Source organism: Nomascus leucogenys, chromosome 21 (assembly GCF_006542625.1).
Source record: "Nomascus leucogenys isolate Asia chromosome 21, Asia_NLE_v1, whole genome shotgun sequence".
Taxonomy (NCBI): domain Eukaryota; kingdom Metazoa; phylum Chordata; class Mammalia; order Primates; family Hylobatidae; genus Nomascus; species Nomascus leucogenys.
Genome location: NC_044401.1, coordinates 28,658,866 through 28,677,402, shown reverse-complemented (window position 1 = coordinate 28,677,402; position 18,537 = coordinate 28,658,866). Strand labels below are relative to the sequence as shown.

The window sequence follows — 18,537 nt, the reverse complement described above, 5'->3', positions numbered from 1 at the left end:
TCTAAGTTTTAAACAAATGTGATACATTTAAGGTATATTGCTTGGGACATTGCAGTTTGCAGAGCCCTGTGTCTGTATACAGTGTTTGTGTTTGTGTGGGTGTACATTTTGTGATTCTTTTTTTCTCACATGCAAATCAAACATATTCTAATGCATGAAATGCTTCTGTTTTTTTTTTTTTAGCCACAAATTGCTTTTGAGGAACATTATTTACTATAGTAACACACTTCCAGTGCCTGTCATTTCAGATATTCCAGGTTCATTGCATGATTCAATGAACCACAAAAAAGAAACTTGCTGATCCATGAGAATCTTAATTTTGTTTTAATCCTTAACACATTCAATAGCATATCACAGAGAGAATAAGGATTTTCTAAAATGTGTTTTATCACTTCATTCACATTCAGAAGTAATTTGAATAGCCCGTTCCTTTAACCCCAAATTTGGCCAAAAGTAGCCTAAAACTGGCAAACGTTTTTCCAGTAACTTTTCTTTTTTTCAAATGAATTTTCTTCATACTTAAAAAAGCCCTTTGCTAAAATATAACTTTCAAAAAGGTAAAATTATGTCTATGGCACTAATATAAAATGAGTAGAAGTTAATGATTTTACTTAACTCATTTTTTTTTTTTTTTTTTTTGAGACAGTCTTGCTCTGTCGCCCAGGCTGGAGTACAGCAGCGCGATCTAGGCTCACTGCAAGCTCCTGCAAGCTCCGCCTCCTGGGTTCACGCCACTCTCCTGCCTCAGCCTCCCAAGTAGCTGGGACTACAGGCCGCCGCCACTACGCCCGGCTAATTTTTTGTATTTTTGGTAGAGACGGGGTTTCACCGTGTTAGCCAGGATGGTCTTGATCTCCTGACCTTGTGATCTGCCCGCCTCGGCCTCCCAAAGTGCTAGGATTATAGGCGTGAGCCACCATGCCTGGCTACTTAACTCATTAATTAATAAACAGATTAGCAAGAGATTAAAACCTGTTCTAAGAAAAACTCGAAGAACAGATATGTGTGTGTGTGTTTAGGTAATCATATTATGTTAAAAATGTGCTAATATATCCCAAACTGGTTAATATCCAATGAGGGTAATAAATGTAATGATTGAGGTCATCTTTCTTACAGGGCACAAACCAGTTGTCTTTCTAGTAAACAAGTGTTATTTCAATTGTTAAAGGAAAAAGGATATATATCACTATCAGTTTTCTACAACTTAAATTCACTGTTGTAAAGTAGCCTAGAAAGATGTCTAAGACTTTTTGCAAAGTTAAGTGGTACAAAGAAAGAAGTTTCTCCTTTTGAAATGATTACAGATTAACTTTTCTCAAAATCTTCTTTTTTTTTTTTTTTGAGACAAAATCCTGCTCTGTTGCCCAGGCTAGAGTGCAATGGCATGATCTCAGCTCACTGCAACCTCTGCCTCCCTGGTTCAAGCAATTCTTCTGTCTCAGCCTCCCCAGTGGCTGGGACTACAGGCTCACGTCCCCACGTCTGGCTAATTTTTTTTGTATTTTTAGTAGAGATGCAGTTTCACCATATTGGTCAGGCTGATCTTGAACTCCTGACCTCAGGGTGATCCACCCACCTCAGCCTCCCAAAGTACTGGGACTTAAATGAATATTTGAAATAACAGCAGTAACAAAATCTATATTTGATTTATCAGGAGAGATCCGAAATCATAGAATTAGCAGTAGCTAATATTTATTGTGTCCTGTGGTAGAAATCAGGCATATTATGAGGCAAAAGGCTCAGATCACTATTAGATAAACATTTTTTATGCATATTTGGGAACATCCCTCTAATCTTACATGGTCTTAACACTTAACCCTCTCTGATAAGTAAATTTGCAAAAACAATATATTTTAAAATTCTAATGTAATTCCAGATTTACCACAGATACTGCTGTGGTAGCATTTATGCATAAACTTCTAATGAGGCTTCAGTGTCTGAGGTTTAGGAAATATCTCATTTGAAAACTGCAGGGCCTTATGATTTTTGCCAAGTAAGTTTTGTGTTAGCAATGCTTCCATTGATTGAGAGACAGAAGAGGAAAAAAGGATGGAAAAATAGCTTTTTTCCCCCTCCTTATTTATTTAAAAACCGTGAGTTATACATTTTAATTTGTTTACAAAAGTTAGTTTACTTTTGCTATTTCACCGTAATGTTTCTAGATTTTAAATATAAATGAGAAAAAAATGCCTTTTGTCTTAGGAGGTAAAAGACAAAATTTTTTTTGTCTCTATTGCTTTTTTTAAATCAAAATGACGTATTCCTAAATGCTCTAAGTATTTAATAAGAATCTTATTTGTCATGTGTTGATTTTTTTTTTAAAAAAGGCATAAGACTTATGTTTGTATTTAACAGTTTGCTTTCTCCCTCTAGTTTTAATTTTTTATTTTATTTATGTATTTATTTATTCTTTTTTGAGACCGAGTCTTGCTCTGTCGCCCAGGTGGGAATGCAGTGGTGAGATCTCAGCTCACTACAAAATCCGCCTCCTGGGTTCAAGCGATTTACAGGCATGTGCCACAACACCCAGCTAATTTTGGTATTTTTAGTAGAGATGGGGTTTCACCATGTTGGCCAGGCTGGTCTCGAATTCCTGACCTCAAGTAATCCGACTGCGTTGGCCTCCAAAAGTGCTGGGATTACAGGTGTGAGCCACCATGCCCGGCCGGTTTTAATTTTTAATTACATAAGAATGTCTTATTCATGACATGTATGCATATTTCTTGGTAGAACACAATGTATTTTGAGCTGGAATTTAGATAACATTTTCTGAACTTTATAGGGAAGAGATGGAGGCAGAGTAGAGCACATATTTTTTTCTAAGTGCTATAAAATATCTTATTTTTGTATGTCAGTATTTTATATTTATTATTATCTTCATTTTACAGATGAGGAAACTGAGGCAAAGAGAGGTTAAGGAAGTTTTCCAAAGTCACACAATTGGCAAGGGATACATCGATTCCAGAATCCATGCTTCTACATGACAGTATATAAAGCAGTATGATAAACATTTCATTTGATTCTGTTCTATAACTTATTCAGATACTATTGTATCATTTTATACATGATCTAAGATACAGATTTTGTGTGTTTTTTTCTGAGTTTGAATATCTAGTCAGTGGGGGCAACAAACCTAGAATCTCCAGGTTTCGAAGTCTTGAACCATGCAATTATTACACATGAAAAAAATACTAAACTAAGATCCATAGAAAGCATGGAGTATAAAAGAATAAAAGGATTTTCCTAGCATGAAGGTAGCTTCCACCAATACAAGAAGTACAGACCTTAGGGCATGTTTGGAAAAGCAGATAGTCCAACTGTTTGGAAACCCTCAGTGGGGAAAAACTGAAGGCGTGGTGTGTGCTTTGTGCACAAGAAACCCAGGGATAAAGTGAGAGTTAAGAGCAAATACGTTAGAGCAAATGAGCATTATTAGGGTGAACTTGACAAGTCACTTCAAGTCTCCATGTCTCAGCTTTTCTATCTGGAAATTGGGGAACATCATGTGATAACTCACGAGATTTTAATGTTTATTAAATATGTTATTACTTGTAAAGTGCTTAAAATAGTACCTCATATAGCCTCATATAGTAGGTACTCACTGTGCATGTGTGTTGTGTTTAAACAAATAGTCCATAATTTGAACATCTGAAGAATTTCAAGAATAACAATCTATGGAATAAAGTTGAGTTTTAAAATTAGAGGATTTCATTGGATATTACTATGAAGAAGACAAGCCCAGGGATAATTAAATTAGCGCTCCCGAATGCCTCACACCCTCATTATTTGTTGTTTTGAAGAGCAAAAATGGTACAACTTTAATTTCTTGGGCCCTATTACTAGGGGACATAAAGGAAGCCTGACAAAGGGAGAATGGAATCATTAAGTGGAGAAATTTCTATATAAAAATCAGGCATTCATCATCTATAATATTGTAGGAAATAGAGTACTTTTGCAAAGTTTTGCAAAGTTTTAACCAGGGAAATGATATAAACATTTGTAACATTTTTTGAGCACATAATATATGCTTGTCACTACTGTAAGTGTTCTACTACTACTAACTCATTTAATTCTCAAACAACAAAATTATGTCACACAGCAAATAAATGTAAAACTAGGAGTTCTGACTCAAAAGAATGAACTCTGAATCACTCTTTTGAGAGAGAAAGCCAGCACTCTGTGTAGGATGGAGTAAAATGGAAATGACTAGAAACAGAGGGAGCAGAAAACAAATTCAGATTGAATTATTAAGAAATGTAATAGCTATCAATCACGTTAAATTATTAGACACCTATGTAACTCATCACTATTATTCATTCACATATTTGCTAATTTTAGCGATAGAAATGATCTGATTTAGTTATGTGCTTTAGATAGCCTCTGAGAGTCATATATTTTAGAGACAGAAAAAACTGTAGAGAAATCCTAGTTTAATTCTGTTTTCAACAGAAAAAGAAATAGGGAATTATTTTTTCTCCTATCATATTTCCCTTCCCAGTTTCACTGAGCTTTATTTTATAAGCTGGCTAATCAAATTAACCAGAGAATTCAAACCTTGCTGCTTTCTATAAATTATTACAGTATGCAAAGTGAAAAGCATGAGTTCAAGTCACCACTATATGTTTATGGAGCATTTTTGAAATATTGGATTAAGCTATTTCACAAATCATTCACAGATCTGTAGCCAATGGATAGGGATGTATCAGCCAGATACTCTGGGAAGAAGATACCAAGATGAAACAACGAGAGCTTTATAGGAGAAATATTTGTGAAGGATAAATGCAGGTGGAGCTGAGCCAGGCAAGCAGAACCTCAGACTGAGATGTAGGTCTGTCATTTATAAAGGGAAGGAGGGAAAGAAGAAAGAGTTGAGGAGGGGAGCCCCAGACAGCAGTGCAGATCTGAGGGTTTCGGCCAAGTCAATGGGGAGTTTCAGAGCACGGATCACCCATTTGAGGAGTGTTGCATTGGGCAGGGATGGCCAGTCTCCAGTAACCCTTTGCCAGTACTGTTTAGTCACTAAGGGGAACATAACCTGTGCTTGAAGGCTGTAGCTGAAGGTGCAGCAGCTGGAGGCTGTCTGCTGACTGTACTCTTTGCAGCAGGAACATCTGAGCAAGCACTCCTGTGACTGCCATAGAGGTATAAACAATAGTTTGCTGGTAGTAAAGAATAAAGGGCTTGCAACAGTTTATATTATGAGTGTGCCATCCTGCCACACTCTGAGCACTTTTTTTCAGATGCTACTCACAGGAAACTCCTAACAACCTATCTGTCACGTTTCTTTTCTTGCATTATTTAACTATCCCTAAAACCACATATTTTAGAGAAAATCTTCCAAACTTAGATTTGTTCAGGCTGAAGATGACATGTTGGCTCCTGAGGAGGTGACAGTATTCAGATAACTAAAATCTGCTCTTCTTTTGAGTCCTGAGGTGTTCATGTATTTAATCAGCATTTACCGCAAGAACAACATATGCAAATAAGAGCATAAAAGAGGCTGTTCCGGGAATTGTGTGTATTTTAAAATATCTAGAGATGAGGATGCTTATGGAGTTTGTAGGAGATGTGGCTGGGGCTTTAAACACGAAACAGATCCTAAATGGCTTTTACATGCTCTGCTATAAAATTTGCATCTTATCCTGAAAGTTATAGAGAGCCAAAATTTTCCTATGCAAAAGTTTTATGCATAGGAATGACACGGTCAAATTCATGGTTTAGAAGGAATATTCTGAAAGATAAAGCATGTGAAAAGCATACAAATAGAGACCAAATTAGGAATTTCTAATTATAATCCAGAAGACAAATGAAGACTTAAACGAGGATATTTAAGAGTGTTTGGTGATTAATTAGATGCAGAATGATTAGGAGATGGAGAGGAGAAGGTTATTTTATATTTATGGTCTAGATTCCTGCTCCTCAAAATGTTGTGGTCTGGAATCATCATAATCAGCACTGCCTGTGTGTTCATAAGAAATGCACAATCTCATTCCCCACTCCGGATTGATTGAATCTGAAACTGTTTTTCCAGAGATTCTTGAGTGGTTTTTGTGAACATTAAAGTTTGAGAAGCATTGGTCTGGGTCAAAAGCCAGTAAACTTTTTTCTGTAATAGGCCAGATAATAAATATTTCAGGCTTTGTGCACATCATTCTCTATTGCTGCTACCCAACTTGCCCATTCTAGCATAAAATCAGTCATAGACAGTATACAAATTAATGATTGATTGTGGCTATATTCCAATAAAATTTATTTATTATAAACAGCAAAATTTGAATTTCCTAGATTTAGAATTTTCACATGTCATGAAATCTCATTCTTTTGACTTTTTACAACTGTTAAAAGAAATGTAAAACCATTATAAGCTGGTGAGCTGTACAAAAACAGGGGACAGGCAAGATTTGGCTCCTGGGCCTTTTTGCCAACCATTTGTCTAGGTGAATAAATGGGCCATTTATAAAGGTAGGAAATAGAGGGACAGTTTGTTGGTGGTATGTGTTGAGGTCCATGTATTATATCACTTTTCAAATGAACATGGACATTGGAGGTAAAACAAGCTTAATTAGAAAGCTTTTTATAATTTTATGCTGAGAAATCTTCCTCTCTTCTCTAAGATCCTCCCATAACTTCTGCTTCATTCAACGAGTTTCCAGAGAAACCCAGTACAGCATATTTTGGACAGGAGACATTTAAATAATGTTTGACTGATGTCATTGAAACAAAGTATTTACCCTTATTAATTAGGTAGAAATTTCAAGCAAAATTATGGGAAATGTCTATTTTTTAAAACATTAAGTAAAGAACACTTTCAACATTGTATCAGACATTAAGCCATACTTCAGGTAAAAGTAGAACACAAATTAATTAATTAATGAATCAATCAACTGTTCCATGTAGATGTTAGTCATGATTATAATACCTGTTCTTATTTTTTCTCTTCAACCTCACAGCTTTCTCCATCTCTGGTGAAAGTAGCCAAGTGGTCATGATCGCCATTTCAGCGGCAGTAGCAATTATTCTCCTCACTGTTGTCATCTATGTTTTGATTGGGAGGTGAGTTCACAGTCTGTTTTACTATTCACTTACATTGTTGCTTTGTTTGCTGCCGTTGATTGCTGTTAAAATGTGAAGAGTGTGCTCAATAAAATATTTTAACAAATAAGAATGTCTCCACTTGTAGTTTTGTAGTTTAGTTCCTCTCTTTCTCCTCCTTTTCTTTGTTTCTCCATCTTTAGTTTTGATTTTCTGCTCTACATTAAATTCCTGTCCCCATTCTTTAACATGCACCCCTCCTCTTCTCTCTTCTGACACTACTCCTACTTTTTACTTTCTTTCTCTAATTATCTCCTCACTCTTCAAATAACCCCAGATTTCCTTGACACTTTCTCACCCAGAACAGGGGTAACACTGCACAGCACTAATCATCATCCGTGGAGACTTTACCCTTCATTCCTTCTAACAGAAGTTGTTAAAAAATACTATAAACACATTCTAAGGCCATTATAAAAACTGAACTGGAGGGTCTGCACAGTGGGAAGCAACTCTGTGTATCTCCTCATTAGGTAGCTTTCCAGGGCCCCCAGAGAGGGGGGCTTTCTTCAGAGGATTTAGAAAATATGAAGTTATTAAACTTTCACTAAAGCATTTAATTGTTTGAGGAAAATGTTTTATTTTTATGCTTTGCACATTCTGAGCATAGGTAACTATTTTAAATAGATTCCTCTTATGTGTTCGCTTTCCTTGATTTACCTCCAGGTTCTGTGGCTATAAGTCAAAACATGGGGCAGATGAAAAAAGACTTCACTTTGGCAACGGGCATTGTAAGTTTCTAAACTTGGCTTTTTGTTTTGCTTCACCATTTTAGTTTTAGCAGTTATTGATTTACAATTGGTTAACTTCCTCCTGACAAAGAGACTTCAAAAGTAGTTTTATGGAAAAACTGAGTACATTAAATTTATTTTAGAAAAAGAGGGAAATTCATAGTTCTGCATTAAATAATTTTTACATGTGTACATTTCAGCATACTTAAGCTAAAATAAAGGGCAATCTGTGGTTTACGTTCAAATAACGCACATGATAGGTAGTAGAAACTGTAGCCTGCTCTGCATGGCTGAAATGCAAAGCATATCTTCAATTTCCTTATTACTAGTCCTTTGCTAAACTCTAAATAGGAGACTTTTCTCTTTCCTAACTGCCAAGTAAATATAAACAACCTCTGTTTGTTTCAAGTGCCTTATTCCATTTTATCAACCAACCTAGAAAGAGCCTTTAAAATAAACTATTTATTTTGCAGTTACATGATATACAACTAGTAGTAAAACCAGAACTTTCTCTCCACATTTTAATTTACCCTTTTAATTTTTTTTAAATACACATTTAAGAAACAAAGTGTTTACAACTAACAGAAAGACTTTTTTTTTTTTTTTTTTTCTGGTGAAACGAATCATTCCAGGTGTTTTGCCTTCCAAACTATGGCTCAGCTTAGTGTGGCAATTACTAATCAGTGACTTAAATAGCATGTTCTCTTGGAAATTAGTACAAAGGCTATACTCATGCTTATGTGCTCCAAAATAATCTCGATATAACTAATGTAGTCTTGTAAGCATTACTTTCTTTAGTATTCATTATTGCCTTCTAAAATTATTTGCAAATTGACATGATACTTTATATCAGCGATTGGATTATCATCTAAAAATGATAGCTTTAGTTATAACTCAAATAAAAAACTTGACTACCTGTTGCTAACCTGCAGGAAGCATACAATAGCTTAAAAATAATGCTTTTCAAAATATAAATTGATATGAGATGAAAGCAGTATAGGAGTTTGCAGAAGCATTATTTTGTTCATCCAATTACAGAGTCTATAAAATAATTCACACCAAAAAGCCAAAGTACTACGTTCCTAAAATCAACATCACATCAATCCAGATTAATTAGGTGACCAACTCAAAAGTCTAAAAAGAATGCCTGAACAAGTTACAGAATACTTGTCTTTCTTTTTCTCAATGGGCCCACAAAACACTTGTGTTACTATTTTTATGCATAAATTAGAGCAGTGGCATTCTTGTGGATTAAGTCACCCTCAATTTGACTTGGACAATTGTCGTAAATATCATCTTTAGAGCAAGACCGTGCTGATTTGATTTTTTTTATGGGAAGTCTACATCTTATGAATTTTGAGCTTTGGTAAATTTCTGTGTGCCAATTATTAAACAGGTTCCTCTATTGTCCCAGTCCGTTTTGCTATTGTGTTCATGCTGGATTTTGTTGAAACTTTAATTTTTTTCAAACGCACAATATCCTTATGACAAACAAAAAAGAAATGCAGTTCATCCTGGCTGCAAAGGCATAAAGTAACTTATATGCATGTCATAAACTTTCTGCCTCTTAATACTGCAGCTGGTTTATTTCAGACCATTTATTTGGTATTACTTTAAAAAGCTCTAGCTATGAACTGTTCCCTACAGCCTTGTTACAAATCCTATAATATTGCTTCAAAAGGAAAGAAATGTGTTTCACCTCCTAAGATCCTGTCCCCTTGCCCTTTCTGGCTGGGCCTTTTTACTTCTTTGCTATCCTTAGGGCAACTCATGCTGGTAAAATGGAAATGTAAATTATTGTGTTTGCACAGAACGAGCTGTAAAGTAGTGCAGCTTAACACGTGTGCATGTGTTTATTATCTGGTTTTCATGACAGAGCCCAGTTACTCTGTATGTTGCCCTTAATTATTGGTGTGAAGGGATTATGTGCCTTGCAGCCTGAATCACCTGATTCCTGGAATCTCTGGGGTCAGCAGTTAAAAATCAGCAGCCAGTGCTTCTACAGCGAACAGACCATTTTACTTGGGGATGTATATGTTTATGTTTGTTTTTTTTTCCCCAAATGTCTTAAGGATGGAAAAGAAATTCACCTTATTTTAATTAATAGCAATTAATAGGGTTGATTTTATTTGGGAATGGTTATTTAATTTTCAAATTATTTAGTAATAGTAGTATTGCTTATAGGTATTCATCATACATATATTCTCTACAAGCTGACTGGTACTGAAGGGTAAATCTAAATCACAATTTCAAGACTGTTTAAGGCCAATGCTTATTTAAAATATGTGAGACATTGTTCCTAACAACTCATTTTATAATCTTTGTAAATTCTGATGGCAGGAAATCTCCCCCACATTAATTTTCTTAACTTCAGCAAAGTAAAGCCGTTATAATTATGTACAAAACAGTTCCATTTTACCTTATGTTTAAAGTCTCATTTTATTTCCTTGAAAAAGATTGCTAGATTTCTTTACCTTACTGTTACTAAGTAAAGACAAATAAAAACTGGATCACACATTATAGAGTCGATCTGATGTGAGTTTTCATCCTTAAAATGTAACTAAATTGACCAAATGAAAAGACTTCAACAAGATTTTATTCCCTAACAGATTTTAGTGATGGTTCCTTACTTTTACAGTTTTTCTTACTCCACATCTGGAAAAGTATGATAGCTTTTCCTTAATCTTAAAGAAGCTTCTTCTTTTAAAGGTGAAGGGTTTTAGTACTGATAATGTTAGAAGTTATTTTAATGTAATAATAAAGCACAATAGATTACTGCATTAAAGGGTGACTCTCCCATCTGTTTTTATAGGAAGGATTCATGCTTATATGGAAGAAGCATGCAAGCTGATCTGTGAGCTCAAAAGAAATGGACATTTCTAAGCTTAAATCCTACCATTAGGAAACCTCAATTATATTAATAATTGTACATAAATGTTCTTAACAATGAAAACACTCATTAGGGCAATGAGCTCTATCAATAAATTGAATGAGAACTATGTAACAGTCTCTCATGCTAGGCATTTGAATAGTATAGCTTTTTTTTTTTTTTTCTCAGAGCCCTAGCTTGTCTTTTTTGCCAAGATATTCAAGATGAAAAACTTTAAAAGTGAAGTTCTCGCTTCAAAAGCTACTCCACACAGAGTTTGTCCAAAGCAAGGGACAGAACTTGTATTTCCCCATTTCTGTGGATATTGGCTTCTAGATAGTGGTGTCCTTTCAAATTATCCACACCTCGCCTCAAGCTGGATAGCGGCTGCTCTTTTGTTGTAGCTGTATCAGCACCAGGCAGAAGTAGGAGTCGCGTTAGCTTTTCTTCTGCATTCTCTATTTGCCCTCTCACCACCATCCCTGCTTTCTATTATGCTGTGTCAAAGTCATCCAAATAATAGCTGAGGAAAACAGAGTTTTTACCTAACCTCTCTCTCAGCCACCATTTCTTTTACAACCAGTTTATTCTTACACTTATGTTTCTTTACTCAAAATCTCTACGAAAGCTTCACAGGAACATAAATGGTAATGCATTATAACTATGGGTTTCATGAAGTTGTCTTGTAGTTCAATGAATTGATCATTTGTTAACACATACTGTGAAATCCTAGACTTGTTGGCCTCATGTTCATTGTACTGAGGCTTCCCAGAAAAACTGCAGGCATCTGCAGTCTCCACAACTATTTAATACAAACTACAAAACTAACTCATTGCAACATTGCCAATGAGATTCTCCCATTATGAAGTAATATTGGAGACAATAATATCTGATTTCATTTGTTATATTAGAAAAAACCTTCCATAATGTAATGTAATGAATGAAAATATGTTTCACTATTAAGTATCCATATTCTGTGCTAAAACAATGCTATCAATGTAATCAAAATTGAAAGCAAAATCAGTAGTCTTAGCAGATATACCATAGGGGTTACATTGCAATTTCCTTTAATGTTAGATCATATTTATCTACTTTAGTAGATCTTAGAATTACTTTTATAAAACTCAGGGTTTTTGTTTAGAGAAAGTTAGTTTACTGGAAATTGCAAATTGTCTCCACTGTTATTTTTCCAAATTATAGGAATCTTATTAATATTAAATCAAATCTAAAATGATTATCCTGTATCAGTTGTCTGTAATATTTTAACTACAGGATATGAACATTTTTACCTTCAGAATAATTTAATGAATAAATATAATATGAAGGAGATTTTTTTTAATAAATTACATATATGACTTATGTTTGGAACTTAGCTCCTTAGCGCCATTATTCAACTCATAGACAATATTTATTTTACCTCTAATTATGTTGTAAAGCTACACAATATGATTATATTTAACTTATACTATATCGGTGTGTACATATAATACGTACGTATATGCACATACTAACAGCTTAAAGTAGATTTGTAATTACAGCGGGAGATTTTGATTGTGAATGTTAATATGAGCAGTATAGTGTCAGAAGGTATGCCATTATATATCATTTAATTTATCTATAATTGCAGCCATTATCTCACCTTATAATGGTATTGAATTATTTTCCAATCTTGCATTGCAATAGATATCTGGTTATTATAACATTTGTGTAATCATAAATATGCAATAGCATAATGGTGTTCACTCACTGTTGCTACTGGTAGTAATGACTAGGTCTAATCAATTCTGAATTATCTTTCCTCTTAAGATCCCCTTTTTTGAATATGCATTTTCCTTCTGATGTTTTTGTGAAGAAAGCTCCTCATTGTGGTTCCTTTTTATAATTCATCATAGAGAACATGTTTTCTTAAATTTTTCAACACTTAGTCCAATGTCACTGCCAGTTTCTGTGATACTACAGAATAAACTGAAGGTTGTGCACCTTATGGGGTAGGGATTTTTTTAAACCAATGATGTTATAAAATTTGATCTATAATTGTTTTTATGAATCTAGCTACAATTGCGCCTTTCTTTCCTTCCTCCAACAGTAAAACTTCCAGGCCTCAGGACTTATGTTGACCCACATACATACGAAGACCCTACCCAGGCTGTTCATGAGTTTGCCAAGGAATTGGATGCCACCAATATATCCATTGATAAAGTTGTTGGAGCAGGTAACCACAATGACCCTACTGCCGACTTAGTACTGTATGTGAATCACGATTGCTCAGTCTCTGAAACCTAAGTATACTGCTAAGGAAATGGGAATTTTCTGATTTCATGATCAAAGGCAAGTAATACATAAGTGCAATATTTAATGGAAGGTAATGAGTTCAAAGGTGCCAGACTTACCGGCTCACAGACCATGGCTGCTTTTGATTTATTAAGTTTCTGATGTGACAGCAGCAACAACTCAGTCTTCCCATAGCTGTGCTGATCGGGTTTCGCAAAACCTATTTGGCTAAATAAGGATAACTGGATAAAAGTCTATTTCAATTGAAGTTTTGATTTTCAATTTTAGAATCATGTTTGGAATTAAAAGAACAAACAACACAAAGTAAAATTATGACTCATCTTACATAAATTTTATCACAACTATCTTGAATGGATATTTTCAATAATATAAGGTGCTCCATTTTAATGCTTGCTTGACTATGAATAGTCTTACTGTGTTAAAGCTTTTTTTCATAAAGGTATCTCTTTGTTCTAATTATTAATTTAAACAATGATAAATTCGCTAACAATCACCTATTAAGTGATTAATAACAGTTGCATATTTATAAGAAGAATTTCACATATTTGCAAAGTAACAGTATTTTATATACTTACATATAAATATGTAATATGTGCAGTATGCATGGGAATAAAACTATTCAAAAGTAAAAATGAACCATGCTCAACAATAAAAAATTTTGTACCATCATCTAATCCTTCAATGTCACTCCCCAAAACAAACACAAACTAGTTACGTTGATACAGGAATTCTTTGTGTAACATCTGATCACATTTTCTGCAAGTACTGTATTTATATATTTATGAGTGATGTGTCTTTACAAAAATGTACATGTAATGCTTTGTTTCTTTTTCTATACACCAAAGTAGTGCTTAAAAATCAAGTAGTAGTATGTGAACAGGACAATCTTATTATTTATATTATGTAAATATAATGTTAATTTACTAGAGCTTCTCTTCTAATTATCTTAATTTCTTATCCTAAAATTTACATGTACAGGTAATATTAAAATATGAAACTTGTGTTCATAGAAGGAAAATGGGATAGTAACTTCTTTTTCAGAATCTAAGACTTGAGAATAAACATATTCGCTGTACATCTGTGGTGATCCAGTGCCAAAACAGATCTATATTGTTTACTCTGTTTCATTTCTACAGTCCTGATTTGTGAACGGCTCCATGATGCAGAAGGGTTTAGTCTGGCTGGTTTTAATGTTTCCCCACAAGAGTGCACTTTTCTCCAGCATGGAGTCTGCGGTAGCAAATGCAGCATGAGGACTTTGAACACTCAACTGGAGAATATGTTGAGAGGAGGAAAATGTTACTTATGCTAAGCCACTGTCCAGAAGCCAGGCAGACATTATTATGATGTTGAAATTTAGGTACCTCTCCATTGATAAAATATCTTTATATAGATATTATTGACAGACTCAGATATCCAGAACATAGTGATTTGGGAAAAAGCACACCACTGAAAACAGCAGCTGATAAATGAGATAAGGAGAGGTCTATTTATACTGAATCATTTAATCCCTGATGCTCATTAAAGATTAGAATAGAGCCTCCTTCCTATTTCTGTCTTCAAGTATGTATGTAAATAATTAGATATATGCCCATGTTCAGGGTTTTGCAGCCAATATTCACATTTGCCACATTAAGAACAATAAAACTGTACTTATTTTATTTGCAAATAGGTATATCTTCAAGGTTAGTTATACTTTTCCTGAAATAATTCAATATAATATACACACCCAATTCTAGACTGCCTTGATGACCCTTCAGAGGGTTTGTATTTACCAAGTTAGAAAATGAAATTATTATTCTTAAAAGCTACCAATTTGTTAAACATTTTGTTTTGTAAAATGTAAAATATGTACACAAATAAATTAAATAGTATAATAATAAATAAACCAGCATGTTACTCATTTCTAAAGTAGCTTTTATAACAATGAACAAATGGCAACCTTGTTTGGTATATACATTTACCTACTTCCTACATTCTTGTTAATTTTAAAAAACAATTTGTTATTTATAAAAATTTAATAATTATTCTGAATTGATTACCAACTGGCTTCCATTGTTAGAAAGGCAAACCTTTCAGCCAACCACATAACTTTCACAGTCAATTAAATTTACAGAAAGAATATATATATATATATGCTAATTCTCTTAAATTTCTGACAGAAATTTTACATAAATAAATTGCTGTTATAGAAACTCTCTTGTATACATTGGACTATAGAAAGAATTATACTCATACTATAAATGATAAAACTAAGACATGAATTAGCTTCCCACAGTAGTAAATTACTGTAAATGAGTAATTCATGACTACAATTCCTAATTTTACTCCTCAATCCAACCATTCTTTCGACGACTGAATACTAAAAATTTCTGAAGAAAGTAAATACTTATTAAGTCCTTAATTTGTCCTGTGCATTCCCATGATATTTAATCTTATTATCCTTTTTAGATAGGTATTATTATCTCCATTTCAGCACGTGAATAAACAAAAGCTGAGAATTTGAATAGACTTGTTTGCATTAAATGCAAAACCAAAATTTGAATCTTGTACTTTCCAACTTTAAAGCCCACGCTGGACACTGGAGATCATAATAGTGTCTTCTTCATAGTATTTTTTTTGAGGATTAAACAAGATAATTTATGTAGGGGACTTAGCTGACACAGAAGCATTGTTCAATATGTGTTTTTATTATGTGTACTTTAATAAAGCAGTAGAAGGAGGGTAGGTTTTAAGGCTAGTGCTGGACGGGGTCATTCTACTTAAATGTTGGCTTTTTTCTTGTTTAAATGAAATTAGCATAAGAAATTTTATTTTGAGCAGCTTTTACATTGTGCATCTTAATCAGAATACAGTCCCCATTCTCATAAACATACCTATTTCAAAGAGCAAATAAAAATTGCTGCACTTATTAGATTTAAAAAATCAAGATCTAGTAGCCATGCTTTTATCTAGAAATGACAAGATCTATTTTTTTTTTTTCATATGGGTGCAAAGTTAATTAAAAAGACAATATAAAACTTGGCCAGATGAAATGATTGCGAATTACATTTGCCCAGTCTTTGTTAACTTTTACAACACAGTTCTTTTATTTTTTTATTTTTAATCTTTTTCTATTTTTAGCAGCTTTATTGAGATACAATTTACCAACCATAAAGTTCGCCTATTTAAGTATACAATTCAGTGATTTTTAGTATATTTTCAGAGTTGTATAACCATCATTGCTATCCCAATGCAGTTATTTTAAATTATTAAAAATATAACTGAATTAATATTAAGCATTTCTATGTCTTTTATAATATATTGGTGGCTATTTCTAGTGTTTATCTGATGAAATAATCGCATTACTAAATGTGGGGATTTTTAAAAACTAGCATTGCTGAAACACAGTTTTCATTAATTTCAAAGGCAAATATATACATGTACATGTTTATGTGTCCAGGTGTCCCACTTACAACAAAGAACACTCTTAATTGGCTCATCTAAAATTTGAACTCCTACCTTTCATATCTCTAGTATGCTCTCCTTTACCAATATATGTCCAGGAAGACATGAGCCTTATTATCACCATCATTACCATAACCATTTCTTACATTAACATAAAATTTGGCGTTTTATAAAGCACTTTCATATTCGTCAGTTTGATTTAAACAGAAACTCTTAAAGGGTAGTTAGGCAATTTATCCTTTAGGTGGGTCTGAACTCAGAGAGATAAATAGTGACCAACACTTAGATGTCACCTACTGTGTGTCTGGGATCGTTTCAAGTACTTTACATTAGTTCCTTTAATCCCACAACAGCTTTGTGAGGTAGACACAATTAGTCCCCACAGAGATAGGAAAAGATAGGTACAGAGAGGTTAAGTTACTTAAAATCACACAGCTAATATGTGGCAGAGTCAGAATTAGACCCGAAGCAATTCGGCTGCAGGATCCATGCTCTTAACCACAGTTCTGTACTATCACTCCTGTAAACTGACAAGTGACATGTCACTTAGAATATGTGGTGATGACATCTACATTTAAAACATGCTCTATTATACCATGTTGACTTACGATAATGGCAGAACTTTCTGGTTTTCCCAAGCTTAATGTTTACACAAAGTGAAACAAAGTGAATGGGAGCTCTCTGATAATGTTCGGATAAACCTGTATAAGGAAAGAAACTCTTACTCTTGTTTACAAGTCTGAGAATAATTTTATCACACCATAACTTCTCTTTCTCCTAATATTCTCATATCTAAATGGCATATTCTTCCTTCGAATTAGCAAGATCAATGAACTTTCTCAAGTTCTACTCCCTGATTCTTTCTGTATCCTAAGGAACACTATAGCTGTAGATATCATTATCTTCTCTCCACTTCCTCAAAGGGAATAAACTAGTCCTATCTTGTTTACCATTATATCTATCTCTGTGTGTTTCATACTGTATGCAATACTGTTGCTATTATGAATATTTATTAAATAAATGCATGAATATCTGCTTTTGGATTTTAAGTGACTTTGCCAAATTAAAGCATAAGTCATTTCTTTGAAAACAGGGCAAGAATGGATTTCTGGGAATGAGTCAAGCCTGGGGAAGGTTAAAGCTCCCCGGGGAGAGAGACGCCATTTGTAGTAATGTAGTTGGCAAATCAATAGGACAACCTGCTACTTTTGTGGATCAAACCACTTGCTTGAAAACAAAAATACAGAGGAATCCTATCACTTCAATCTGACTGACACGTAGGGCATGAAGCTCCTAGAAAATTCACAGAGAGAAAATTGGACCAAGATTATGATTCCACTCCATCAAGAGCCAAAAATTAATCATATAATTAATTCTAAAATATTTCAGGAAAAGCTCATTTGGTATTAAAAACTATGTTTAATGTGATGCAAAACATATCTGATAATCCACACACTGTTAGAAGTTCTTCTGTGACAAAGGACATTCTATAGAACTCCCACGTGGCAATCATCATGGCAGCACGGGTACAGATAAATAAATGTAAAGGGTCTCTGCTCTAAGTGAGCTCCAAATGTAATGAATTGATGATGAGAAAATCTCTCAGTAAAAATATATTTTGAAGGTAGTGTCCATACTAGTTCTAGGCAGTTTTATATCAACTGGACTATAATATTTAAAAGTCAGTAACACTCTATATGGGACAAATTCTGGATTAAGTGCACATTTAAGACATTTTTTTTAAATTGAAGAAGATGAATCTAAAATATTTCTACAGTATTTAGATCAGGCATGTTGTTTTTATTTGATACTGTTATATTGTTGTTGTCCTCCAGAAGCCCAGAGAATTTTATAGCTGGTATGTCAGTAAAGCAACACACCAATACTCCAATAAAATAAATTGATAGCAGATGCTTTCTTTCTCATTTTTAGAGTCTGAATATATAGCCAAATTGGCCCTCGGTAAAAACAGAATTGTTAAAATATCTGAAATTTAATCCAATACTCACATTTAATCACTGTTTGTGCTGTCCTGTTAATTTCTCTGAGGTAATGGTAGCTATGACAACAAGGGGTAAAAAATCTAATATATGCAGCTTTCAACTTATC

General features: G+C 33.8%; 1 protein-coding gene across 3 annotated transcripts in view; it reads left to right on the top strand.

The window, feature by feature from the left end:
• EPHA3 (EPH receptor A3) overlaps nt 1–18,537 on the top strand; it is a 372,702-nt gene that overhangs the window by 296,972 nt on the left and 57,193 nt on the right. For all 3 annotated transcript variants that reach the window (XM_003255127.2, XM_012497854.2, XM_012497853.2), the window contains exons 8-10: nt 6,951–7,053; nt 7,756–7,820; nt 12,776–12,901. In XM_003255127.2, the coding sequence (XP_003255175.1) occupies nt 6,951–7,053; nt 7,756–7,820; nt 12,776–12,901 (294 nt within the window). The remainder of the gene's footprint in view (nt 1–6,950; nt 7,054–7,755; nt 7,821–12,775; nt 12,902–18,537) is intronic.